The following is a 25,327-nucleotide window of genomic DNA, read 5'->3' as shown; positions in this document are numbered from 1 at the left end:
ATCCAGGGTTTTATCTATTCATCAACCTTGGCATTCCTGCTTCAGCGTCATTCACCTCTCCAAGAACCCCCAAACTGGTGCTGTACCAACGCCGCGTCGGGAACACTTCCGTTGCTTGTACTACCTGAATGGCGCTGTCCCATTCCGAACCCATCAATCGGTAGTACCAATACATCACCGATTAGTCTCGGTTCGTCCATATATGACAGGTTCCTGAGATCAGTCAGGGTCCTATCAGTCTCTTGCAAATACTCCCACACTACATCCGTCCATGCTGCTGGACCTGTGGAGTTCATGACGTCGAAGCTCGTTGGCTTCCATGTCGAACCGTATCCAATCTCGCTATACGCTCTTTCCAAGTCCTCTATTGAGCGAACAATACGAGAAACCATCCTCTGGAAGACAGGGTGTCCTGGCGCTGCACCAATAGTCCACTGACAGAATTGTAGCGGGTGGGGGATGTCGACCCATGATGGCCCATCACGTTGGTCAAATTCAATTCCTACAATAAGCCGTGTCCGGTTGCGAAAGTCTCTTGGTACCCAGTCGTCGATTGGCTTGAGAGCGATTGTGTCGGTATCCGTGTAGACACCGCCTTCAACATCGAGGAGAAGGTAGCGAAGCATATCAGACTCCATGCCAACGTTGGGCAGTGAATTATAGGTTGACACAATTGTAGCGTTGTGGCCAAAGTGGCGTTGAACAAAATCTCTGCTGCGATTTTCGCCTACGAGCGTACTGGACAAGAGTCAGTACAGGGAATGCGATCCTGACCAGGAGGTAAGTCTCGGAGGGATGTGTTGGCTAGATATCAAAAAACAACCATGACTTCTAATAATTCATTTTGTAGTCCAGCCTGCTGTGCGTCTATCATCAGGCAGATGCGACCTCAAGCATGGGACCGAAGCTTAATCTACGGGCTTCTCAAATCAAGGTTGCAAAGTACTTACTATGTGTAATCCTGGTTCATAGCCAACCATGTTTTCGTCTCCGCCAAAGTGTCTGGGTCGACAGGCTGCGGATCGTCCAAGTCCTTGGGTAGCATAATCTGCCAAATCTTTGGAGGGATGGAGTGCCCCAGGCGCGGTTTCACCCAGTCCGACTCTCTAGAGTTATCATCGCAAGTTCTGTAGTTCTTCCTACTCGTGAACTTGTTGTTGAACAATCCCCGGCCGATACTGTCAACGATGGAGTTGCCATAAAGCCAACATCCTGACAAGAGGATTAGGGCGAGGCCTATCACCAAGCGGGTCCGGTACCGCACCCGCAAGCAGTAATGGATAACCCGCTCCAGCAGCGCGGACATGGAGTTGTTGGCAACAAACTGGGCCTTGGTCGTCATCCTGCGGTCAAGAAGAGAGAAAAAAGAACTGAAGGAAGGTGAATAATATATAGAAGGACGCTCGTCAAGAGGAGAAGAAAGAAAAGATTGAGGTGAAAAGTAAACAGAAAATGAAGCTGCTAGCTTGACTGGCTGCGCGGTGAAGGAAAGGAGCAAATAGAGATTGAGCTGATGAGATCTCTCACAGACACATCTACTCAACAACAATGCTTTTGTAAGATCCACCGCTCTTCTAAAGACCGGCGGCGGCTGGAATACGTGGCGAGAAAAGGTAGAGAAGATAGGAGAAGTAAAGACGATGATTAATCTAATAAGGAGGCTGTAGCGGAGCTGGAGTTCAGGCCAGAACCTGGCATGTCAAGGCACTTAATGTAAAAGTTGTCTCCAAGGATGCCTCGAGCCCTCACAGAAAAGGGGGAACCAACTTACAGCAACGACTTTAGACCGGACCAAAAAAATACTTTTTATTGGTTGCATGCTAGTACCAAAAACATAAAGGGCTCTGTGCCTTGACATTTCTAATGGGTTAAAAAAGCAGCCGTCCTGACCCTTGGTAGGGATTACCCAAGCATTAAGATTGCAAGTGTCGCAAATGGAAACTCTAAGGCCTGTAACCTTTTGCTGTCGGTATATCGTGATGCCCGTAGACCGTCCGGTCCATACCAGCCTTCACCGGAGCATCCCAGTTACAACAGTGTCTGGAACAGCGTTCCAACCCGACTCAAGATACCTTCACTTGAGTCGTGATGCTTTCGTTCGCTGTAAATATGTAGATCCTAGCAGATCCTTTCCTTTGTACGAATAGCTCTAGGGATAGGAGGTCGCTTATAGACACGATTCATACGCGCTATGCGCATGACAGAATATGAATAAAAAGGTCCAGATCATTGCAGAGTCTTGGGAGTATGGTAAAACGGCCTGACAGGATCCTTTAGCACTTCTGTTATCGAAAATCTCGCATTGGACATTCTCAAACACGCCATCAAGCGCTGCGTCTCCTGCCACACGGACGATCATTACCCCCATCGAATATGCACCATCAGGGATGCTCAAAACCGAGGCAGACGAGTGTTCATGAGTGTGACGGGAGTGGCGATGCAGACCAACATAAATAAAGTCTTCGATGTTTGGACTACAGCCCCCGCTTGGTTATTATTGGCTGGCTCTTCGCTTTCGGTTTTTCCTGCTATCCCGCCGGACTCTCGTTCTTACATACTCTGCATGAATCTTGGTTGACTTTTCCCAACCTTGCCAACATTAGTCTCAAACTTACTTCTCAACTCGATCTAGATGATCTTGCCCTAGATGCGCTTGGGTGCTGAATGATTCAGACGAAACTGCTTACAGCCACGTCAAACACCTTCAACATAGACTCATTACCTGCAATCCCGTCGTCACGAATCACCCCGACGTCTTCCTTCGCCAGGACACATTATTACCAAGTGCTCCTCAGCGGTGGCTACTTCAGTATTTGTACGGGACCCCTACACCTGTAAATGACTGGCAAAGTGCCTAAAGGCGACCGTTTCCCCCCATTCTTTCACATTCAACGTTCCCTACCAAACAGATGGTGACTGTCACTCGGGGTACGCCCGTGCGTGTGCCACCACCGGCCCCAGACAGTTGTGGACTGATGACTTCTTTGCAAGATGCAAGCTAAAGCTCTCATGGCTTGGTCAACTCAAGGATTTGTTATAATACCCCGAACTAACGACTCTAGATGCGGTAGATGGAAATTCAGCTTTTAGAAAAAACCGCTCTAATCCTCGAGGCCATGGATGTATCTACACCTGTCGGCCCTGTATTCACTCATCTCACAGACAGAGGGTGAGGTTCCTCACGGCCGACCATCTCATGACACGGCCGCTCAATCCGAGTTTTACACCGACACGAACCTCACTCCAACCAGGCCCTCACCGGCCCCCGAAGCCCCTCCTCCAACCACGCGTCATCCAGCTTCGCGTGCTGGTCGAACCCGTGCTCGCCGTCCCTCAACGTCAGCCGGAAGTCCAGCTCCGGATCGACCTCCCTCACGACCTTCTCGAGCCGCAAAGCGCCCCCGACGGGCACGACGCTGTCCTGCTGGCCGTGCCACACAAACACGCCGCCCCGCGGGAAACGCGCGCCGTCCCTCAGCCGCTCGAGCGGGAACAGGTGCCGCTTCGCGAGGGGGAACAGCCGGGCGAAGCCGCCGTGCTGGATGGCGGCGAGCATCAGCGCTCCCCGGGCGAGGCCCGCGTCCTCCGAGACGACGGCGGGGACCTCGCCCCTGCGCATCTTCTCGTAGTGCTCGTCCAGCACGCCGCGCGGCGTGTCCATCCCAAACGGCGGCTTCGCGGTCCCCTTCGTGAAGTGATCGTCCGCCATGTCGACGCACGGGTACGCCGCCGTCACGGCGCGGACCTCGTCGGCGTGGGTCAGCCCCATCATGATGCCCAGGTACCCGCCGGCCGAGTCGCCGGCCGTGAGGACGCGGCTCAGGTCGACGCTGACGCGGCCGCCCGTCGCCTCCCGCACAAAAGCCGGCAGCTCGCGCCGCATCCACGCCCAGTGGTCCTCGATGTCCTCGAAGATGTCGTCCATGGACGCTTCGGGGGCGAGGCGGTAGTTGGGCGTGACGATGATGGCCGAGTGGCGCGCCGCGAGTTCCAGATACCACAACTGGAAGAAGCCGGGGTACAGGGTCGAGGCGGTGATGAAGCCGCCGCCGTGGTAGCGCAAGATAATGGGACTGGGCTTAGCTGGGGCCGGCGAGGCGCTTGCGGTGAGGCTCTTCGGGACCAGGACGTCTGTGGCAATGGCGTGCCCCGCTACCGTCTTGTAGGTTGTCGTGAGGATGGTGAAGCCGTCGAACCGAGAAAGGTCGTCTGGGGACGGGAGGTCGTCCATGATGGTTGAGGGGGGCTGGGGGGAACTCATAGTGTAAGTAAGTATAAGTGTAGTCTTGCTTGTGATGTACGGTATGATATTGAGGGTGGTGTAACAAAAGTCTATGCTACGCTGCTAACTGGCGATGGTGAGTCGGCTTATAACCATCAACTCACAGACATGTCGATTATTATAGGCTCCGGCATGAGGGACAGTAAACTCGACGGAGTAACCATCTCACCGTTCACTTAATAATTCACTGGCCCGCTCGGAGACACAGTGATTGCCTTGTCTGCATCTTTTGCTCGACCTGTTCTCCAACATCAAACTCCAATGTTGATACGGGAAATGACTATCCGCGATGCTGACTATCTTGAGTTGGTCAGCGTCGGCTCCCACAGCGCACCCTTACCATATCACCCGCTGACTGGCGGTCCAAAGTTGGGCCGACTCGGATTATGCAGTCAGCAATTCGTAGGTAGTCAAACAACCCCCTTTCGCATGTCTGTAGTATCCCCCTAGTGTACGGATATAAGAGCATGCATAAATAAACCCGGTTCGGAACATGCGCGACAGCCGGCCCTCGTTCTAGGCACAGTCAGTGAGTGTATCGTGAGCAAGGACGACAGACGCTTGGTAATTGTGTATTGGTGATATCGACCCGCCATTGATGGCAACCATCTAGCCTAATTCCATGACGCTTGTGGGCATCTAGTTCCGACACACTCGAGCTCGACCGTACGATGCTTGCTTACGTGCATCTCTACATCATTAGGATGCTCCAAGCCAAGCCAATGCCGCTCAAGGGCAGCGACGGCGTGTTTGCTCACTCCGTCTTGTACTAGCAATGATCCCTTCGCACCGGCGACCCATCCTCCGCTAGGGACCGGCCCGCTGCTGTGGCAAAAAACCGATCCATTAACTGATGGGCGATGGCCGGCGTTTCGGTGAGCGAGCTGTTGCTCAGGTGCGCCGTCCCGTCAAAGTGCGAGCCCGACGAGACCCGGCTGCTCGAGGGGGTGTAAGCGTCGCTTCCTTCGTGGCGCGACGCCATGCTGGACGACGTGCTTCTCTAATCCACGTTGCGTTCCGCGTTGGGGGCGCCGCCACGCCACAGGCCGTAAAACCCGTCGCAGTTCTTCCACATCTTGATTGTGCCGTCTTCCGAGCCGGTTCCGTAAAGCTTGCCGTCGGGTGAGAAGGCGATGGACCAGATGGGTCCGTGATGGCCCTTGAGGGTTTCTGGATGGGTGGGTTGTTATGTTAGTGAACGCTCCGCACACAGCCCGTCCTCTCCTGCCAAAACTTACCAATGTCGGTACCGTCGTCCCAGCGGCAGACGCGCGCCCAGGTGCCCGGCTCCTCTCCCATGACGATCTTGCGACCCTTGAGATCGAGGCCGACGCTGGCGACACCGTGCTTCAGCTCGATGCGCTTCAGCTCGTCCGAGGCCTGGGGACCGCCCCAGAAGTACACCCACTTGCCGGCCGCGACAGACAGAACGGGAAGGCCGCCGCCAATGTCGCTGGGAGAGGTGAACTCGGGTGCCAGCGAGACGAGCTCGCAAGACTTGATCTCGCCGTCGAGGACCTCCTGGCGGATAACGGTGCGCGTGGGGAGATCGAACCAGCGGAGGGTGTTATCGGAGGCAGTAACAATCGTGTTAGGATCTTTGGTCCAGGCGATGAACTTGATGGATCCCGTGTGGGTGCCTTCGCCAATCTCGAAGCCGGCCGACGCAGGGACGGTGATGGGGGTGCCGGCGGGCGAGTTGGGGTCGGGGGCGAAGTCGCTGAGGTCGAAGACGCGCAGCTTCTTCTCCATTCCTCCGGTCGCGATGAGCTCTGAGTTGTCGGGCGGGTAGGCGACGGCGCGGACGATGTGGTTGTGCTGGAGGGTGTAGAGAACCTCTCCGCTGTGGGTGTCCCAGACCTTGCTGCGGTTTGTCAGCTGTTGCTCGGGGACAGGGGCGGCGGCGGCATTGAACGGCGAGACTCACGCGGTGAAGTCGGCCGAGGCGGTGGCCGCGTTGGAGGCGTCGGGGCTCAATCTGGCCTGCCAGACGGCGCCCTTGTGGCCGATGAAGGTTCCGATCCTGGGGATGCCGCGTCAGTGTGCTGGGTCGTGGGCGAGTCGAGGGACGGGACATGACAGTAAACATACCAGTCGCCAGTGATGCCGTCGCGCAGCATAGGGTTTCCATCTGCGACAAACAGGGTTAGCAAGGCGGCCCTGGTCGCGACGCGGCGGATTCCATTGTCGCGAGCTTACCCTTGCAGGCCGAGATCATGTAGTATTGCTCGCCCTTCTCGAGGCCGGAGAAGCAGACGTGAGGCACAGGTCGCGAGTGGCCGTGGCAGGTCAGAGGGACATATTGACGCGAGGTCTCGGCGGCGGGCGGAGCGGGGGAGGGGGAAGCCATATCGTCGGTGGTGTTGGTGGTATCGGAGGGGTTGCGGTTGGTGGTCGGGGGGAAAGGAGAGGGTTGATTTGGTATCGTGATGATCGCAGGCGCAACGTGGATGCGTCGTAGAGAGGGTATCAAGCTGTCGTCGGTTGGCTGCGGTTGTGTTGAGATGAGATGGCAATCGAGACGAGCAATTGTTTGAGCTAAAAAAAAATAAGGAGAGACAATCAAATACAGCCGTAACGTCGTGAGTGTTCGTAGAGGAGGCGATGAGGTCGTGAGAAAGGCTCCTGGTCGAGGCAACAACAGCAGCAGCAGTAGCAGCAGCAGCAACAACAGCGACGACGACGGCGACAGCAGAAGAAAGGCAGAGCAGAAGCAAAGCACATTCAGAGAAAGGGGGAAAAAAGGGAAAGGAAATTGAGAGAAAAGCTGCGCGCGGGGAGAGGAAATGGATGCGAAAGCAACGAGAAAGGCGCGCTGAGGAAATAAAAGAAGTGGGGAATATTTCCCGGGTCGGAGCAGGGCCAATGCAGCTTGTTGGCCAGTCACAGCACTGGTAGTGGGGTAACCTGCTGCCTAAAGAGGATTAGACTTGTCTGGATTGCTCCTTAGCGTCGTTTGGGCGCTGGAAGAAGGAGAGGAGGAGGAGTGAAGAGACCCCTGAAACTGGTCCTGCCACGAGTAATCAGAAATGACCCCGCGCTGCTGGTGCTGGAATCGGGTTCCTGAGCTACCTTGGGTAAGTGGAGTAGACTAAATGTGGCTTGACAGATGGCTGAGGTACTAGTAAGTGAGGTAAGGAGAACTTACCTAAGTGGCCAGTTAGCTAAGCAATGCATCCACCCGCCCTGCCCTTTGTCAGCATCTGGCCTGTCCTGTGGCTGGTGTGCCCAGGGAACCCAAAAGAAGCTGAAAGGTACCGGTGTGGGTACCTCATCGTTGGCATTGGCAGGGATGCAGCTGATTGCCCCGGGGACCACCACCTGCCTCCAAAACTTGAGGTGCGACGCCGCCCCCGCTGCTGCTGCCGCTGCTACTGGTACTGGTACTGGTACTGCTACCACCACGATGCTGGCTGTCCCCCGCCCCTTGTGGCGCAGTGGGGCTTCAGTGTTCCCGCTCGCATCGTCATCGTCCAGTTACCTATTCCCGCTGGACAGCAGCATTAGCAACAGCTCCAAGACCAGCACCAACACCACCACACCCTGAACAACACTATAAACCCAAACAACACCAAACATCCCCTCGCAAATCATCAACCCGGGGTGTGTGCGTGTGTTGCTACCTTGCATCTCGTCCTTTGTTGTTTTTTTTTCGTCCCCCCTCTCTCTCTCTCCCTCTCTCTCGCGACAACCCCTCCTCCCCTCTATACCGCCCCAGCCGCCATGGCAGACTTCAAGCTCTCCGCCCAGCTGAGTGGCCACGACTCAGACGTAAGTACACGACGCTTCATCGCTCGCCTTCACAGCTAACGTGTTTATCCAACCCACAGGTCAAGGCCGTCAGCTTCCCGAACCCCCAGACAGTCCTGTCCGCCTCGCGAGACGGCAGCGTTCGGGTTTGGCGCCAAATATCCGATTCCCCTCCCGCTTTCGAAGCCTCCGTCGCGAGTCAAACCTCGGAATTCGTCAACTCCGTCACATACCTCCCGCCTTCCAAAGCCTACCCCGATGGCCTGATTGCATCGGGTGGCAAGGACACCATCGTCGAAATCAAGCAACCCCAAGCTGCTCCGACCGACAATGCCGAGCGCCTGTTGGTCGGCCACTCCCAGAACGTCTGCTCCCTCGATGCGTCGCCCAAGGGATCCTACGTCGTGTCGGGTGGTTGGGATGCTCAGGCCATTGTATGGAACACCGCCACCTGGGAGCCCGAGGTTCGCCTCGGTGGTCACGATAAGAGCGTGTGGGCGGTGCTCGCCTACGACGAGGAAACGGTTCTCACGGGCTGCGCCGACACAAATATCCGCATATACAATCTGCGCTCCGCCATTGCCGGCGATGCCGAACCCCGGTCTACCATTTCCACCTCCGAGGTCGTCCGCGCCCTCGCCAAGCTCCCCAAGGGTCATCCGAGCGGAGCCGATATCGCCAGCGCTAGCAACGATGGCATCATTCGCCTGTGGAAGCTCAACGGTCAACAGGTTGGTGAGCTCATCGGTCACGAGAACTTCATCTACGCATTGGCGACCTTGCCTTCGGGTGAACTGGTCAGCTCTGGGGAGGACCGCACTGTGCGGATATGGAAGGGAAACGAGTGCGTCCAGACCATCACACATCCCGCCATCTCGGTGTGGACGGTGGCGGCGAACCAGGAGACGGGAGACATCGTGACGGGAGCCAGCGACGGCATCGCTCGTGTCTTTACACGTAGCACCGAGCGGACAGCCGCTGCCGAGGCCGTCTCCGCCTTCGAGGAGTCCGTCAAGGCCTCGGCCATCCCTCAGCAACAATTACCCGACATCAACAAGGAGAAGCTGCCCGGCCCCGAGTTCCTCCAGTCCCGATCGGGCACCAAGGAGGGCCAGGTGCAGATGATCAACGAGGGCAACGGCTTGATCACTGCCCATCAATGGTCTCAGAGTATGTTTCCGTCTTAACACATTCCTACCATCTGTTGCTAACTTTGTGCAGGCCAGCAGCAGTGGGTCAACATTGGCACGGTTGTCGACTCGGCCGGCAGCAGCGGTAAGAAGACGGAATACAACGGCAAGTCGTATGACTTTGTCTTTGATGTCGACATCGAAGACGGCAAGCCGCCTCTCAAGCTGCCCTACAACCTTTCGCAAAACCCCTACGATGCTGCGACTAAGTTCCTCAACGACAACGAGCTCCCGCTGAGCTACCTGGACAATGTCGCCAGCTTCATCACGCAAAACACCCAAGGTGCAACTCTCGGCCAGTCTGCGCCGGCGGGGGGGACCGACCCCTACGGCACCGAGTCGAGATACCGCCCCGGCGAGTCCGAGTCAGCGGCTCCGAGGCTGCTGCCCCATACCGAGTACCTCTTCATCACGGCGGGCAAGTACGATGCCATGATCAATAAGATCCTCACCATCAATGCGAACATGATCTCGGCGGGCCGCAAGGACACGGCTCTCAACCCTGCTGAGCAAAATACCCTCAAGGCTGTCAAGGAGGCCATCGAGTCGTCCAAGCCCGTCAGCCAAGAAGGTATCGACCTCGCGGTTAAGATTGTCTCGCACTGGCCGTATTCCGAGCGGCTGGCCGGCCTCGATCTTCTGCGATGCGTCGCCCCGGCACCACTCGCTGCCGAGCTGGCCGCCCCCGGGGCCTCGTTCCTTAAGATTGCCTCCATCAGCGCTCTGGAAGCCACCGACGGTGCCGAACCGAACGAGAACTCGGCCATGATGGGTCTGCGAACATTCGCCAACATCTTCAGCTCGCCCAAGGGCCGAGCGCTGGCGGCCAAGGAGGCCGGTCTCGCCGCGACGGTTCTCGAGCGCGTGCTCGGCATAGCCGGCGGCGCGCCGATCGGGCAATTCAACCGCAACGTCCTCATTGCTGCCACCACCACACTCATCAACTACGCCGTGCTCGCCACCAAGGAGAGGACGGCGCCCGAGTCAAAGCGCTTCATTGCGGCTCTCGGCAAGATCCTGTCGGCGCAGTCCGACCCCGAAGTCGTCTACCGAGCGCTTGTCGCACTGGGGACGTATGTCTCGAGCAACAAGGCCGAGGTCAAGTCTCTGGGAGGCGAGGGCTGGATCAAGACAGCCATCGACAAGGTGTCGGAAGCGCGTGTCAAGCACGTGGGCCAGGAGGCTCTCCAGTTGCTGTGACGAGACGGACCGATGGGAATGCATGGTAATGAGGCATGAGTTATGGGAACTCTCGGAAAGTCGACGGCCGTATGGCGGTCACAGACATCGGCGCTTGCTGAAGCTGCGGCGCAACGGTGGGCGGGCGGCCGTTTCAGAGGGCCCGCAAGTCGTCCGCGGAGCAGCTTTTTTTTTTGACTGGGCGCCGATGGGTAGCCAGTTTAGACCTCGAGGCGTAATCAAGAATCTGATATTCATGTCATCTCGTCTTTCGTGCCTGTGCTGAGTTGGGGGTTATATACCTCTCGGGGCCATCCGGGCCGTCATAATTCGTGTGTTGAAGTCGTGGTTTGGGTTGTGGCGAAAAACGTGCTTCATACACGGAACCGTCCGGCGACTCTTGAACGCATCGACACATGAATGGTTGACTTCCCTAGATTTTGAACTTTGAATGTAGATTGGATTCGACTCGCGATGAGCGAGTACCGTCGCTGGGTCCTTGAACCCATCATTGAGAGAGGGGATACAAAAGGACTCCCCCTCCCTTTCCCTCTCGGACCCGGATAGAAGATCCGGGTCGAGGACATGTTTGATAAAATTGTAAAGAATAAAATAAGAGGGAAATAATGCGACGACTTCGACGTCAGCTGCGAACGCTCGTCTCAAGAAGAAGTTTGCTCCCGCCCCCCTCCAGTACAGGAATCAAACAACAGAAAAAAACGCCATCTTTTATGCCCGAGATGTACAAGATATGTCATCCCCAAGAGGTATAGTATAGTATAATTTCAATCCGCCCACAAATCACCTCCCAACGTCGCTTCGTTCAATAAGACACCCTTAACCCGATCTCGCCCTGTCGTGGGAGAGAGTAAAACGGGGGTGGGAAGGCGACTACAGCGCCGCCCAGAGCGCCCCGACGACGAGCGGGACCCAGCCGGCCGTCCCCAGCGCGGATCGCAGCCCCGCGGCGCCAGACGTCGCCGCGACGTAGCCCTGGCCCGACTCTCTTGTCGTGATGGTGAAGACGTCCGCGAAGCCAATGTCGGTCGAGTTGAAGCAGTTAGTCTCGTTGACCTTTGCGATCTTGGGGTCGCCGGGCTCGGCGAACTCGATGTCGACGCACTGCGAAGGGTTGTTAGTCACGCTCGTACCACAACGGAACCGTCCGGGATACGGGAGTTGGAACATACCGAGAACAGCGCGGCGCCGTGCATGGCGAGCTCGACGATCTGGATGGTGGCGTGGTCGCCGGCCTTGACGGTGGTGTTCACCGGCAGCGGCACCTGGGGCAGGCAGACGGTGCCCGGGTAGGGGTTCTTGCTGGGGCCGAGGATCTGGAAGACGGGGACCATGGGGTGAGACATGTTGGCGGGCCCGCCGTCCGGGCCGTCGGTGCCGAAGCCCATGTTGGCGTACATGAAGGCCTGCGCGTGGCCCTGGAACCAGCCGGGCTGGAAGGCGATGGCGCCGCCGGTCGTGGGCCAGTAGGTGCGGTTCTTCGTGACGCTGTGGCCGCCGCCTGGGGGGTTTATGTTAGTGGGAATGAACGGGCGAGGGGCGCAGGAGGGGGAAAGGGAAGACGTACATGGGTATGTCCATTGCATGCCGTAGGGGTAGGTCTCGTTGGTGATGAGGTTGTTGCCGCGCCAGCCCGGGTAGGAGATGACGATGTGGGCGGATGCCGTCGCCGCGAGAACGAGGGCTGATAGTGTTGAGAAGAGCATCTTGGCGGTGATGTGAGTTTGTGTCTGTGTATAGGTGAGGTCTGTGTCGAAAGTCGACAATGTGTTCCCGTCCGGCGAAAGGTTCAGGACCTCTTCTTCCCCAATCTCCCTCTCAGTTGAAAACCCGTGCTTCGAGCTGCTCTTCGTGCCACAGTCCGTACGTCCAACTCTGGCCCCGCTTGCTGATTTGAACGTCGATGGGGTTGGTCCTGTGCGTATCTCGGGATATGTCCGGCAGTCTTTCGATGGTTGTCTCGGGTTTGGTTGTGTGCTTTACAACTATCTCGATGAGAAAGGGGTTCAACGTAGTTCTTGTTCTGAAAGATATAAACTAAATCGCCAAAGAACAATGCTTTGTAATAACTCGTCAAGAGGGAAAAGAGAAGGAGGAAAGGGCCGACGCAGACGGGACGGCAGACGGGGTGCTATTTGGCTGACCAGAGGAAGAGGGGGGAAAAGACGCTCGTGGTGGCCGCGCAGAAGGTGGCCGGCCGAACGATCCAGCCGCCGGGGACCATGCGAGCGCTCCCACTGCATCTCGCACTGGCACTTGCAGCTGTCCAATGGTCGGCAGAGGATCGAGGTTTCCTCCTTTCGGACCTTGGAGGTTGAGCCGGGGTGGGTGTAAGTGGTGTGGGTGAACAGAGGATAGGGCGAACACGGATGGCACGCCAGAGGGCCGATGGGATTCCGGCTGTTCAACGCCAGGCGCCCTCTCCCCCGACTGTGCCCCCATCTTCCCAGGGGTGGACCACTGTCCTTAGTCCATAGGGCAAACAAACCGACCCGTTCGGTCTGCACTCTCCAGCCAGCCTGCAGGGCTTGATGGGTGATTTGCTCTTCCCGCTCCCCTGCTGCTGCTTGCTGCTGCTGCTGCTGCTGCTGCTGCTGCTCTCTGCACGCAGCACATGGGACGGCGCACCAATGACGGGCGTGAGCGCCAGGCGAGGCGCTGCGGGATGGAAGCAGCAGGGGTTCGTGGTCTTCGCGCGGGGAGGCCCGGTGCCCAATGGGAGGCCGCATCACCTCGGTGGCAGAGGGCATCTCGACGGTGAGTGGCGGGAGGGTGGAGGCGACGAGCAGGGATGCGACGGCGTGTAAGCGCCGGGCCTTGTGCACATGCGCTACAGGATGCTACGTGCAACCTGCCACCGCTGCCACCACACTTGGACGGGAGACGGAGACCGTGAGTGACAATCCAACGGTGTGCAGGGGAGCTAGGCCCTGCAAAGGTGTGAGATGGCTTTTGCATCTTCTTGGCTGTCTTGTCGTCCGAGGAAATGGAGGCGAGATCAAGGCCGGCCCTTCCCCCCAACTAGGGGGTCTTTCGGGGCGGAGCCCATGCGGCCGTTGCTGGTCTTCATGTTCGACGTCGAATTCGACCTCACTGGAGGCCCTCTCGTCGTGCGATGTCCTCGCGTGATAATGATTCCATTTCATCACGGAGAGAGCGCAATGGCATGGACGCGTCGGCCGTTGTCTCTTTGAAGGAGCGCTTGCAACGTGAAGGAGCACAGGAGCCGGCAGAGAGACTTGAGCAGGATTCATGGTGAATGCCGAAGGGTGGTAAGCTGACGGGCGCCGTAACGTCCACTCGGACACGCCCAGCGAAGCAGAAGCAGGCTTTTCCGGAAGACGCCGATCGAAGGTCGGGTCCTGACCATGGTCAGACCGTCAGCCGCAGAGACACATTGGGTACGCGTTCGTGTCTTTACCACCCGAGAGAGACGTTACGGTCGGATCGTTGGCGTCCCAATTGAATGGTTCTTTGTCCATGTTCAGGGCCCTAGAGACTGAAGAATTGGGTCCTGCGTTGAAGACCGACAGCTTGTTGTCACGGCTGTGCCCGGTCCTGCGCTTTTTGTCAAATAGGCAGCTGGATGATCGGTATGGCAGGGTATTTTTCGAATTCGAATCCAAGGACCTTAATTCAGACAGAAGAATCCGGGTTATGCTGGTGAGACTGGTGAGATGATAGCACTTGTCCATGTCGGCGAGACGGGAGAATGAGAGCGACAACCAAGACTTTGGGCGTGCGACCGTCGGTACGAGGGTACTTCTGTGCTTATGTAACTTATCAACTGGGAAGTTTCCCACCGCCTTCCAGTTCTGTTCAGCTCCGTGGTGCCCCACGAGGCAGGCGGTGGCAGGATTCTGCCGGCCCAAAAGTTCATCCCACCAAACCATCATCCCACCACCTACACCTACCCCTCCAAAAACACACGTACATGCCCGCCATGGCCGCGGCCGACCTGCCCGACACCGAGAAGCCCAAGCAGGAGGAATGGACCCACGTCAAGTCCAAGTCCCGGTTCCGGCGAAACGCCCCCCGACCGTCGCCTAAGCTCCCCGGCGCATCCTCCAAATCCGATGAACCCCGCATCCACAAGTCTGTCGCCGACATCACGGCCGAGTACGACTCCTTCAAGACCCGCTGGCGCGACACCGCCTGCCACACGAAGCTGAGGGAGCTGGTCGAGACGAATTCTGCGAAGCATCGGACGGTCCGGAAGGCCGTGTGCCTCGGCGTCGGCACCTTCGACCCGGAGGACGGCGGCTGGGACGCCAAGAGGCGGACCTACGTCCAGCTCGACGGGTTCCTGACCGTCGTGGAGGTCTTGTGTATGTCCAGTCGTCGCAATTCGCAGTCGCCTCGTGGCTTCAGCTCACTCGAACCCTAGCCGAGTTGTACAAGGAGACCATCCCGTGTTCGTTCCAAGAGCCCCGCTTCACGCCCAACGACACCGAGTTCCTCACGAATCTGGGACACCAGGTCGTCGAGTCGCCTGCCGCTTTCGAGGCCGTTGATGAAGATACCCTGGTGTTTGCTGTGCACATGTACCGGCCTATATACGAGGCGACGCTTGAGAAGGCGTCGCCTGCCATGTTTGTTGGCACGGGCTGGGACGTTTGGGATGAGTATGTCGTCTTTCCGCTGGTGGCTGGAAGGGATGCTGACAACAGTCAAGGTTCGCTACGATGAAAGAGGGCGATTTCAAGTGCATGAGTGATATGCACGCATCCCATAGCCATTTCCCCTTTCCCCAGGACGGCACGTTCACTACGTTCTCGAGCACGTGTCTGTATTGGCGGCCGAAGCCTGAGCCCTCGGCTCCTTTGGAGGACCAGTTGGTGGATGAAGCTTCAACAGTGGCTCCAGATAGCCTGGCAGAAAAGTCCTCAGTAGAGGTTTTGGAGCAAGTGACAGAGGAAAAGGCCGCAGCGGAGGCGAAAGTTGAAACAGGCGCCCAGCCGAGTTGAAATCCAACGGTCATGTCGCCGCCGGATTCAAAAGAATCGCCAAGAAGCCCAAAATCGACCGACTTGAGCCAAAAGAAAAAATTCACTCAATCGAGATGTCATTTACCAGGCGATCGCTTGCGAAAGCGCGTCCAGTCATGCCGCGTAGTCTTGGAAGGAATTACGGGACACACAGGCCCTGAGGCGACTGCGGCGAGCATGGTTGGAAACACGCTTGCTCTGGGATCTCAACTCTGCCGCATGCGTCCTTCGAAATATGCCTCCCTTGGCTGAAGCCATCACGATTGACTCAGAACCTCGGGACTGTGGCCGGCATTGAAAGTACCTGAAAGAAGGGAAAGCGTTCGGTAATGATGACTAGATACCCTCGAACAACAAAGCGTTTCCGCACCAAATTGATAACAATCCTCGATTGAGGCCTCTTCTTTATCTTCTTCCAGTAATGCATTTCTGGCCAGACACAACCGCCGTCTGCCTTTTGGAAAGCCTGCAGGCCACAGCCAACAGCCAGCAGTACGTGCATATGCAACCTGAACCCGAGCCACCGCCATGTACGACAACGTGGACAAGCAGCGTCTTCGCTGAGCAGGCCAGCCATTCAGAACGTCCCCTGTCCCCCCCCTATAATGATTGATGGACACTAAGGCTTCTACGCTTGGCTGAGGGTCTGTCAGCCCCGCCACCGCAACGTTGAGAAAATGAGATAAAGACTGGCTGAGCCCGTTCCTCCTTGCACACAGAATCTTCTTCCCTGGGAACTCTTTGTGATATTCTTGTTGAAGTCTTGTGCTGCCAACGGCCATTCCGCGTGGGGCTGCATCGTCCGCAATGTCAGGGTTCGAGGTACTCGGTGCGACCGCTGCCATCGCACAGCTCTCCGAGCTCTGCATCAAATGCGGCCAGACGACGGTGCGAATCATCCGCTCGTACCGTGGCGCGCCCAGGGAGATCACCGAGCTGGCTCATAAGGTCAATCAACTTGAGTTCCGCATCGGACAGGTACAGAAGATTGGCCACGATCTCTCGGATCTGGAGTTGGACGACGTGTTCCCTGAGATCCACAGGGAGATCCTACTTGAACAGCTGGAAACGCACCACCAGGCCCTGCTGGACATCGAGAGCTTGGCCACCGGTGCTGGGGGTCAAGGGAGAGGCAAGAAGCTGCAGTGGGCTTTCGTCGACAAGAGGAGGACGGCAGGGATCATGAAAGATCTGGCCGACGTGCATCAGACTCTTGACCAGTTTTTAGAAATTATCCCCATGTCAGTCACCAGCCAACAATCCCACGGGGCTGTGGCTGTCTTGCTGACTGCTCTCAGACGTCTTGCAACCATTCAGCACACGTCTCTTGCGGCCTTGCGAGTCTCCAACGCGGCTCTGCTACCGGCTTTGTTGGAGCATACAAAGGAGATCCAGTCTTCGATACAGGCTGCTAGTGCTCAGCAATCTGTGTACTGGAGAGAAATACGGACAGTACGGAAACTCAGACACACACTGCCTATTATATGTCCACAATTGATTGACATGCTGTAGGAGATCGTGCGCTGTCAAGGCGCCGCCACTGAACCACCGCCGACCACATACGTCCCAGAAATTCCGTCCTCAACCCCGGACGTTAGTGCCCAAATCAACCGACCGACCGGCCCTCCTCCTCCACAAGTAGCAACCAAAAAGACCAGCAGAGAGCTCAAGTCAGGCCATGAATTTGTTGACACGGTCACTGAATTCCATGATTTCGGAACGAACCGCACCATCCAGTATGCGCGGTGGGAGTTGGATAGCTCAGATGAAGAGAAGCCAGAAGCCGTGACGCGAGTACCTAGGTACTGCGGACAGGTTGCTGTCAAGACTACGGCGTCTTTCCGGGAGGTTCGCGCTTCGTTAAGAGTGCGTTTCTTCCTGTTCAACGAGAGGGTTTTACGATTCGAACTGGGTGTTCGGCAGTTCACCCGGGCGTGGTCAAGCTTTGCTTTCGTTGGTTCTAGGATCGATGTGCTGAACGTGCGGCCCTTCGATTCCCGTATTTTCAATTGTTGTAGGGAACTGGACTTTGATGGCGTCAAGACGATGCTTGAACAAGGCCAGGCAAGTATCAATGACGTGGATGATGAGACCAACGCCGGACTCCTAGAGGTGAGTCCAAACAATCTTTTTGATTTTTTTATTATTCTGAGGATAGATGCTAACAGCCATCAGCACATCATGACCGGCACGGATATCATTCTTGGTCGACGGCCCACTCGTACAAAGGCGAGATTCAAGTTGATACAGTACCTCATGCATCAGGGCTGCACTACTCACTGGTCCTCTACCATGGTTTGGGCCTTGCGTGAGGGTTACACGGATATTGTGAGGTTCATGTTGCAGCAGAACATGAGCTTCGAAATGCTTGATCCAGACTTCAACCCCACCCGATTTATCTATTCAGGCTCGCAACGAGAGTTCCACCAGCAAATCAGCCTTCTTCACACCAGCGGATGTACCGACTGGGCCCCGGCAGCTGAGTGGGGTGATACAGATGCACTTTGTGGTGCCATCGTAATTGGTAGTGTACCAGACATCATTTATGCTGCTGAAGTTCTCAAGCTGGGCAAGACACCATGGCGGATTAAGTTTAGGCCGGGGATCGATATCAATGTTGCCGTCGTCCTGAAGAAAAGTAGCACTAGCCTCGTTTGGACAGGACTCGACTTCGGACGGGACGAATCTCTTACACATTGGGCTCTACTCAACGACTGGGCTGTGACTTCGGCAACGCAACAATTCTTGCCGGGAATCGAAGCTTGGCGTGGCTCCTGGGGTCCTAATGCCATCAGAGAAAGGCGTTGGGAGTTCTCTTCAACAGTGACAAGGCTGCGGCACATTTTACTTCATGACGTATCATATTGGGACGCCGCAGGATGGGATGCATTTGGCCAAGAGAATCCCAACTACACAATAGACCAGCACGCGAGAATGTGGAGCTATTATGCTGACGGAAATGTTATAATCTGGCCGCCCCCGTGGCCAATTGCTGAGGTGGAGCTTTGCGAGGACCTGAGAAATCCGAGGGTGTCAATACACTGGTTGGATGACGGGACTATATGGAAACGCCGCATGAGGAGCGGATCTATGGATGGCAAATCCGCAGATGCTCAGCCCGTGAATGATCCGGATGTTTCTCCCGGGAACTCAACCGACAAAGCTTACCGAACCGAAAAGTGCAAAATTCCACAACCAGGGCAAGTTTCAGAGAGCCGACAGCCACACAAACCCGCAACGAACAGGAAACAGGCAGAGACAGAGATTCGGAGGGACTCGTCTATTTTCTCACAGGTCATCTCCACGAAAGAAGGACGTCGACACTTGTCGCGCTTCCCCCTGGTCAAAGCACTCTGCTGCGCCCTACAGCTCGCCGGCTACAGAGCCGAGATGGACGACGACGGCGATATTTGGTTCGAGGACGACGACGGCGACCAATACTTCGATGCGGTGGAGCACCCTTCGGAGCACGACAGGCGAGGTCCGCTGGGGGGAACGTGTGAGATGTGCCGAGATCCCGAGAGATTTGGTTTGGGGTGGGTTATCGACAAGCACGAGGATGCCGTGAGGAAGTGGCGGCATGAACGGCAGATCTTTGTGGAGAGGGGTCTTTTGCAGCCGCTGCCGGAAGACGAGCAGTCTTGGTGAGCTGAAAAGGGTTTGGGTGTTGTCGGCGTTTGGCAGTATGGATGGACTTACAAGCTGCACACATCGACTTTGAGTTTGTTCTCAGCCCTCTATTCATCGTGTTTTCGTCTTGAAAACGAGGTAGTTATATTCTTTCATTCATTCAGACCCGACTTCTCTTAACGCCACGCCAATACGCCATATGGCCGTCCCCATCACGACCGTAACTGGACTGCCAATATCTAATTCATCGCGGGCAATGAAATCCACAGGCCTAGTACAGAAGTAACTAGCCAATACGCACTAGGAACGCCTATGCTATTTTAATTAAAAGTACTTCTTCCCTAACCTAAACCTTGAATAGTGCATTTCATACCGCTAGTTTTAGTAGAAGAAGCTTAAGTCCAGTAAAAAGATTGACTTCCCTAACAAGCTGTGTAAGGCCATCACTAAGATCACTGATAAGTTCAGCTTCGCCTACACCCAAGAGGCGTTCGTTGCTGCTCTGTTAGCTATTGCGCGTCGGTCGGACCGTAGCAAGCGTGACAGCATTCAAGCTCTAACGGAGCAGCTTGAGGATGACTGGCTTGGTGTAGTAGAAGCTTCAGATGACGGAGGACTTGAAGAAACTGGTGCTGTGGATGGAGATTAAGAAGCAGATTTGATATTCCTCGGGAGGGCATGGAGCAGAAAAACTAGATGCAATCACATCGTTTTGGTTACATCATCAAAGCTTCACTGGGACGCATTAACAAGCATGGGAATAGAATGACTTGTCTTGACTGTATGATAGTATCATGTTGGGTAATGTGCACAACTTGGAATCAAAACTTCCCAGATAACGTCATCGAACACCATGTGAGATACTCGGTGTGACCGCATCGCGCGGCAGCGAAGGGCCCCGTAGTCGGTCTGCTGCTTGTGTAAAGAAGGACTCTATGCGTAGTGAAACAGGAAGAATCAGCAGCTCATAAGTTGGTTCGGATTGGGATTTCAGCCTCTGGAGCGACTCGTGGAAGCCTTCGATTAGGCGGAATGCGCAGGTTACATCAGCTGCCTCCGAGGCGAGGAGGAAAAGATAGATGAGAAAGTTGCCGCAAAGTACGAGCTGAGATCGCGCATCTAAGAAGAATTAGACTGTTAGTCTGTACCTACGTCATGGCTAGGGCAATAACCAGAGTGATTCGAGGCAGTTTGGGGTGGAGGGAGGGGGGACTAACGGCGCCCCCAGAAGCCCTTCAAGTCTTCGAGTGAGATGATATTCATGAACTTTGTGAAACTCTCAAACTTGACCAAAGCCGTGCTGAACCACTGGCAAAGGCTAGAAGATGATGTTGACTTTGCGATTTTGGTTGCGGGACTCATTAGTGCTCGATAAAGGAGGGCTAGGTAGGCATAGTAGGCCAGATGAAGGGGCGCTGCTTTTCGTTAATTACTAGACAGCTTTCCATAGGAGCTTAGACCACTTGCCATTATTAGAAGACCCCGAGGTCTTGCCCGGTGAAGAAATTGCAAGACATTGGGGCAGCAGCATCTGCCAGCCATGGAGTTCGTCTTGCAGTGCGAGTTGGCGCCGACGACGTTCCGTTTCTCCATTGCGTGACTGTGGAGGTAGCAGCCGGGGAACCTGGCTACATAGCTAAGGGGTTAATACTTTCCCACACCAAAATGGTTTGACGACGCATATGTAACTTACAAACTGCAGTCGATCAACTCATGCAGAGCCTGGCTAAGCTTTACAAGCTCAAGGAACCGCGCCCCGGTGGCCAGGTCGATTCCTACGCAGCTAGGGTCTACGAAATGCCGCAATTCTTCGGGAACGGTTTCGTCATTTCGCAGATCTTCCATTGTGATATTCGAAGTGTTGAACGAGGCAGGGTAGATATGGGGCGGGTTCCCATGGCATATAGCAGACCACACATCCGTGACATATGTCGCCCACCATAGCTTCCTCCGCAGCCGCTTCTCACATTTGGGAATATTCCACTTCTCCGCGTCTTGATGCAGACCGATCATCTGGGCGCTGGCAACGGCCTGCGCCGTGGATGTCCAAGTCTTGGGGTGTGCAATGCTGTCTACTCTGTTGGGCATCATATGAAGGAGTAGTAGAGACGCTTGCAGCTTCGCGAGGTTGGGAGAGTCGAGCTCTCGCTGCAAAGAGTCTGCCGCGAGATCTGCGAGCTCATGCTGTTGAAAAGAAAATGGCCCATGCGAGGAAGGCTCACTCTCCCAAAACACGGAGGCGAGGGCATACACTGCTCCGCGAAGAGAAGCTGGGAGCTTGGTCTTGTCGCCAGAGTACTGTGTAAGAAAAGGAGCTTTGGACAAGATGGGAAAGACTGGGTGGACATGTCGGAAGTACAGCTTGACAAGAAGAGGCCCATGTGGCACTACGAGGTCCTCGATAGCACGGGAGGCCGCTGCTTTGACCTCATCGTCGTGTGCTGCGAACTCGTCTTGAAGAATGCAAAAGTGTACTGGAGGATCCCAGGGGTATTGGCTGCCCTCGTAGACTTGAACGAATTCGGCGTCTATATCAGTCGGTCCGCTAAGGATGTCTGATCGAAACGACGCGAGGAGATGGGTATCTTGTTCGGCTGCTGGGCCCATACTGTGTGCTGTTCTGTTCTCTTTGTCTTCCAAAGACCAGATCTCGATGTCATCTGGCCGAAAGGCTGCGGATGGGTCGGATGCATCCTGGCCGTATCGCCCTTGGACATGGTTTGCAGTGTAGGGTGAGGACGGCGTATGGCCGGTGAAGGCCACGCTTCCTGTCACCGGCCTGTCGGATTCATCTGGTGTACCGACAATATCGTGGACCTCTTCCACTCCTAAATTAACTGGATTCTCCGGGCCGCCTTCAGGGGGAATCAATCCTGAAACCAAACCAATGGCCCTCTCATCGGCCAAACCACTCAAGGAGGCCGCGATGGATGCTGTGGGCACAGATGCAGATGCTGCTGCGGCCCCGGTCGACGACTTGCATTCAAGACCCCTTCCTTTGCAGAACAGACCTGACTCGTGTCAATTTGTGATATGTACGCCCAGAACGTACCGTCAAAGGAACTTACATGGTGGAGTACTGGTGATTACGCACGCCGTCTTCCTCTTCCGGCACACGTCGCAGGGCCTGTTCTTCCTGCTTCTCCAGCCTCTGGCGTTGCCAAACTCGCTCTGGACCTTGAATTTACGTCGTTGAGAAACGCGACTAGCTTCGCGGGGCATGATGGCGCGTCGGTGTGCAGTTGTTTCCCGAGAGCGATAGGTCGACCAGTCATGTTGTTCGCCGAGTTCATATGTTGTGGAGGCGAGAGCTAAGTTGGCCGATGAGTTGACCGATGACATGGCAATGTCATTTCCGTTAGTGGCTCTCACAGCACAGAGACCACCCCCGCCCATGGCAGTGCAACGCTAGAGCGGGGGGCACCACTTGGCAGCAGGTGTGCTTGTGCCTACTCGGCTCAGTGACCCCCTTTCCCATCTCTTCTCATCCATACCCTGTTCCCAGAGAGCGAAGTCTTAACAATTTTGCCGAGTTTCATATGGCAAGCCTAGATATAGATGCCGGGCCAATATGACTACGCGGCGAGTCAAACATGAACTCGTGATATGATGAAGGCAGTTTGTTGTTGTCGCAAAAACGACGCCGTCTATTGCGGGCAGCAATTAACGCTTTATATCACACCGTGGCAGTTGTCTTTTACAAAGGGGAGTAAACAAGTAGCACTCCACTATGGAGGCCTTCTTCCATTGCCTTTACTTCGGAGGAATCATCACATATAAATGACCCTATAATACGGCACTTGACTCGGCACAGTCAACAGAAATGACAATGAGTAATTATTATGGATCAAAGGAATTGTTCTTCATGTTTGTAAAGAAGCATCACACATCTGCCTTGGGAGGCGAGACATCTGCAGTATTATGAGCCTTTCCTCCTTTCCCAGGCAGCACCTCAAGAATGTCAGGAGTCTCAGCTAGCGTGACATCCCATTTCCCCTTCTGCATCTCCTGGAGCTCTCGCGGAGAGGGCGCGTCTCTGACAAAAGCATCCAAAGCCCTCGCGGGGAAGACTTTGTGCAGCAGAGCATACACCAGACCACTCGACAAAAGGCCATATAAGTATGACATGTAATACAGTTCAGTTGCGCCCTCACTCACAGTCACCGACATGTCAACCGCAGCGATGAAACCAGGCATACATGGAACAACGCCTATCAGCCACTGTTTCTTGTCAGTCTTCGTGTTGCTTTCGGACAATGTGAGAACTTACTGCTGCGAGGGCTCGCCAATTGAACCCGGAAGAAAACCAGTAAACGCTGGTAGAATCACCGCGATATAAATCATCAACGTTGATCTTTTTCTTGTTGACGAACAGGTAGCTAGAGATCATCAAGCCCGTCATCGGGGCAAGGAAGACACTGTAGCTTGAGAGCACAGTCAGAAACGTTGTCGCTGTGTTGACCAGTCGCCATGGATTGACAACCACGCTGAAAATAGCCGTCATGTATGCTCCTCGGCGGATATTGAGATATTTCGGGAACGTGGCAGCCAAATCAAAACCGCCGGCGAGGGCGTTACCGGGTACGTTGACGCCGATCTGTGAGATCACCAAGCACAGCCCCGCAAAGAAGCAAGCCGCCCTCGTTCGTGCCGTCTCATCTTGGGCTAGAAGCTGGGCAAACAGAGCTGGCGGGTTCCAAATCGCCTCACCCCCGAAGCGGTGTTGGGTGGCGGCTGTGACGAGGATGCCGATCAGAGAACTGAAGATTCCATAGAAAGGGAACGAGATGGCCTGGCCCACAATCGCGTGCTTCGGCTGCGTCGCGAACCGAGAGTAGTCACTCTGATTGAGAATGCCAGCGGCGATGGACCCAATCGTTGACACGATTCCATAGACCATTAACCAAGCCACACTATCCGGTCCGCCCGTATTGGGAAGAGCGGAACCCGATGTTATGGTGTCGCCAAAACCCGAGGGTCCCATGGTTGCGAGGGCCCAGATGAGGAGGACGAGGAAGAAGACGAAGGTGACGGAGCAGGCGAAGCGGAAGAACTTCTCGAGACGATGCGGACGAATCCAGATGACCGGGAGGGAAATGACGCTGAAAATGATGTAGGACACGAATTGAGCCGTGGTCATGCCAGTGTCTGCAGGCATACTGTTGGGGACATGCGACTCGAGTCTAGGGTCCCAGGAAAGGAGGATGACATAGACGCATTCTCCTCCGACCCAAGCTGTGAAGCCGTACCTGAGTAATTTCCATTAGTTTTTCATCCCGTGTTTGGTTTTGGTTAAGGAGAGTTGCCAACCAGACTATATGCATCTGTTAGCCATCATTACCCTCGATAGACAGCAACCCTAAGCATGGACAGACAGCAATGTACCTAGTGATAGAAAGATGCGGTTCCAAATGACAAACTGCGACCCCCACATGCCCCATACCGCACGACTGAACACTGGAAAGCCAACTACAACGATGTCAGAAGCCCCGGAGCCGAGAAATGCAGCCGAAACTTGGAAGCCTACTGTGATAAGAGCTCCCTGGGAGGGAGTTGACGATGACAACCGCAGTTGCAATGACGTTGCCAAGGATTATACCTGCAATGAGAGTCAGAAAGAAGAAAGGGCAGCGGATGATTCATGGTGTCCTCACATATAATAGCTTGCCACCATGTCAGACCCAGGGGAATGAGGGCACTGCCAGTCAGATAGGTCGTGATGTTGCAGTTGACCAGCAGCCCTGCGGGGGTTGTGGTCAGCACGAGAGAAAAATTGGGCTGAAGACGTGAAGTAAAGCACGAACAAAAGTTGTGAAACATCAAGTACCCCCAAGTCCGTCGCTGAGACTCGATGGGGCGAATATCGTCGTTCTGCCATGATGCGTCAGTCACTCGATGGAATGGCGTCACGCAACAACTGGAGAAGAAATGCCGGAGGCGCGGGGGGTCTGTGTTTTACGTACAATCCATCGGGAAACAAAGGGGAGTTCCGCTCGCTTCAGCACGCCTTGTAACCCCATGATCTTTTTTCAATGGTATTGTTGGGTTTATACTGGACGTTGCAGGCCGCCTGTCCAAGGAACAAATGTATGTATCTGACCTGTTGCAAATTGTGGAAATTTGCAGCCTCGAGAAGAATAAATGCGGCATTCTTAAGTGTCATATAAGTTCGACCCCTGGCGCCGTTATCTCGGACATCGTCGCCATCCCACGCGGACAGTAACTAGGATACTTATCATTTCCATTGGCGGCTTTCCTCCGCCGCGGAGACTTGTTATCTCTGAATTCGC

At 55.3% G+C, this 25,327-nt stretch overlaps 9 protein-coding genes across 9 annotated transcripts; 3 read left to right on the top strand and 6 right to left on the bottom strand.

The window, feature by feature from the left end:
• Positions 1–47: 47 nt before the first annotated feature.
• Positions 48–1,342, bottom strand: CDEST_14365 (Putative glycosyltransferase, DXD sugar-binding, nucleotide-diphospho-sugar transferase; the record flags this gene model as incomplete). Its single annotated transcript, XM_062930521.1, has 2 exons — positions 48–738; positions 951–1,342. The coding sequence occupies 2 exons, from the start codon at positions 1,340–1,342 to the stop codon at positions 48–50; spliced, it is 1,083 nt and encodes a 360-aa protein (XP_062786572.1).
• A 1,896-nt stretch (positions 1,343–3,238) lies between these two features.
• On the bottom strand, positions 3,239–4,231 carry CDEST_14364 (Putative alpha/beta hydrolase-3; the record flags this gene model as incomplete). Its single annotated transcript, XM_062930520.1, has 1 exon — positions 3,239–4,231. The coding sequence occupies one exon, from the start codon at positions 4,229–4,231 to the stop codon at positions 3,239–3,241; it is 993 nt and encodes a 330-aa protein (XP_062786571.1).
• Positions 4,232–4,822: 591 nt separating this feature from the next.
• On the bottom strand, positions 4,823–7,050 carry CDEST_14363 (Putative WD40/YVTN repeat-like-containing domain superfamily). Its single transcript, XM_062930519.1, has 5 exons — positions 6,482–7,050; positions 6,374–6,413; positions 6,210–6,305; positions 5,521–6,146; positions 4,823–5,452 (listed from the first exon to the last, which is right to left on the bottom strand). Exons 1-5 carry the CDS (start codon positions 6,630–6,632, stop codon positions 5,283–5,285), a joined length of 1,083 nt encoding a protein of 360 aa, XP_062786570.1. The 5' UTR covers positions 6,633–7,050; the 3' UTR covers positions 4,823–5,282.
• Positions 7,051–7,762: 712 nt separating this feature from the next.
• CDEST_14362 (Putative armadillo-like helical, PUL domain, PLAA family ubiquitin binding domain-containing protein) lies at positions 7,763–10,540 on the top strand. The gene is made up of 3 exons (XM_062930518.1): positions 7,763–8,053; positions 8,113–9,202; positions 9,254–10,540. The coding sequence occupies exons 1-3, from the start codon at positions 8,006–8,008 to the stop codon at positions 10,420–10,422; spliced, it is 2,307 nt and encodes a 768-aa protein (XP_062786569.1). The 5' UTR covers positions 7,763–8,005; the 3' UTR covers positions 10,423–10,540.
• A 283-nt stretch (positions 10,541–10,823) lies between these two features.
• Positions 10,824–12,517, bottom strand: CDEST_14361 (Putative copper acquisition factor BIM1-like domain-containing protein). Its single transcript, XM_062930517.1, has 3 exons — positions 11,987–12,517; positions 11,592–11,920; positions 10,824–11,523 (listed from the first exon to the last, which is right to left on the bottom strand). The coding sequence occupies exons 1-3, from the start codon at positions 12,123–12,125 to the stop codon at positions 11,293–11,295; spliced, it is 699 nt and encodes a 232-aa protein (XP_062786568.1). The 5' UTR covers positions 12,126–12,517; the 3' UTR covers positions 10,824–11,292.
• A 1,845-nt stretch (positions 12,518–14,362) lies between these two features.
• CDEST_14360 (Putative SRR1-like domain-containing protein) lies at positions 14,363–15,386 on the top strand (the record flags this gene model as incomplete). The annotated part of the gene is made up of 3 exons (XM_062930516.1): positions 14,363–14,747; positions 14,807–15,044; positions 15,095–15,386. 3 exons carry the CDS (start codon positions 14,363–14,365, stop codon positions 15,384–15,386), a joined length of 915 nt encoding a protein of 304 aa, XP_062786567.1.
• An 828-nt stretch (positions 15,387–16,214) lies between these two features.
• Positions 16,215–19,055, top strand: CDEST_14359 (uncharacterized protein; the record flags this gene model as incomplete). Its single annotated transcript, XM_062930515.1, has 3 exons — positions 16,215–16,859; positions 16,920–17,519; positions 17,583–19,055. 3 exons carry the CDS (start codon positions 16,215–16,217, stop codon positions 19,053–19,055), a joined length of 2,718 nt encoding a protein of 905 aa, XP_062786566.1.
• An 823-nt stretch (positions 19,056–19,878) lies between these two features.
• On the bottom strand, positions 19,879–22,259 carry CDEST_14358 (uncharacterized protein; the record flags this gene model as incomplete). The annotated part of the gene is made up of 5 exons (XM_062930514.1): positions 19,879–20,156; positions 20,255–20,452; positions 20,505–20,665; positions 20,731–22,048; positions 22,106–22,259. 5 exons carry the CDS (start codon positions 22,257–22,259, stop codon positions 19,879–19,881), a joined length of 2,109 nt encoding a protein of 702 aa, XP_062786565.1.
• Positions 22,260–22,886: 627 nt separating this feature from the next.
• Positions 22,887–25,103, bottom strand: CDEST_14357 (Putative purine-cytosine permease). The gene is made up of 7 exons (XM_062930513.1): positions 25,001–25,103; positions 24,842–24,908; positions 24,692–24,778; positions 24,565–24,636; positions 24,413–24,506; positions 23,308–24,286; positions 22,887–23,258 (listed from the first exon to the last, which is right to left on the bottom strand). Exons 1-7 carry the CDS (start codon positions 25,055–25,057, stop codon positions 22,920–22,922), a joined length of 1,695 nt encoding a protein of 564 aa, XP_062786564.1. The 5' UTR covers positions 25,058–25,103; the 3' UTR covers positions 22,887–22,919.
• Between the last annotated feature and the right edge of the window lie 224 nt (positions 25,104–25,327).

The sequence above is a fragment of the Colletotrichum destructivum genome, chromosome 10 (assembly GCF_034447905.1).
Source record: "Colletotrichum destructivum chromosome 10, complete sequence".
Taxonomy (NCBI): Eukaryota; Fungi; Ascomycota; class Sordariomycetes; order Glomerellales; family Glomerellaceae; genus Colletotrichum; species Colletotrichum destructivum.
The sequence above is the reverse complement of the archived record's forward strand: the minus strand, read 5'-3'. Positions and strand labels throughout refer to the sequence as shown.

Coding starts and splice junctions, on each gene's coding strand:
- CDEST_14363 (XM_062930519.1), bottom strand. CDS start 6,632: ATGGCTTCCCCCTCCCCCGCTCCGCCCGCCGCCGAGACCTCGCGTCAA. Junction 6,306..6,373: donor GACGGCATCACTGGCGACTG/GTATGTTTACTG, acceptor CGGCATCCCCAG/GATCGGAACCTTCATCGGCC. Junction 6,147..6,209: donor GCCTCGGCCGACTTCACCGC/GTGAGTCTCGCC, acceptor GACAAACCGCAG/CAAGGTCTGGGACACCCACA.
- CDEST_14362 (XM_062930518.1), top strand. CDS start 8,006: ATGGCAGACTTCAAGCTCTCCGCCCAGCTGAGTGGCCACGACTCAGAC. Junction 8,054..8,112: donor TGAGTGGCCACGACTCAGAC/GTAAGTACACGA, acceptor TCCAACCCACAG/GTCAAGGCCGTCAGCTTCCC. Junction 9,203..9,253: donor TGCCCATCAATGGTCTCAGA/GTATGTTTCCGT, acceptor AACTTTGTGCAG/GCCAGCAGCAGTGGGTCAAC.
- CDEST_14361 (XM_062930517.1), bottom strand. CDS start 12,125: ATGCTCTTCTCAACACTATCAGCCCTCGTTCTCGCGGCGACGGCATCC. Junction 11,921..11,986: donor CATGCAATGGACATACCCAT/GTACGTCTTCCC, acceptor TAAACCCCCCAG/GCGGCGGCCACAGCGTCACG. Junction 11,524..11,591: donor ACGGCGCCGCGCTGTTCTCG/GTATGTTCCAAC, acceptor AACCCTTCGCAG/TGCGTCGACATCGAGTTCGC.
- CDEST_14357 (XM_062930513.1), bottom strand. CDS start 25,057: ATGGGGTTACAAGGCGTGCTGAAGCGAGCGGAACTCCCCTTTGTTTCC. Junction 24,909..25,000: donor CCTTTGTTTCCCGATGGATT/GTACGTAAAACA, acceptor GCATCATGGCAG/AACGACGATATTCGCCCCAT. Junction 23,259..23,307: donor ATTGGCGAGCCCTCGCAGCA/GTAAGTTCTCAC, acceptor GACAAGAAACAG/TGGCTGATAGGCGTTGTTCC.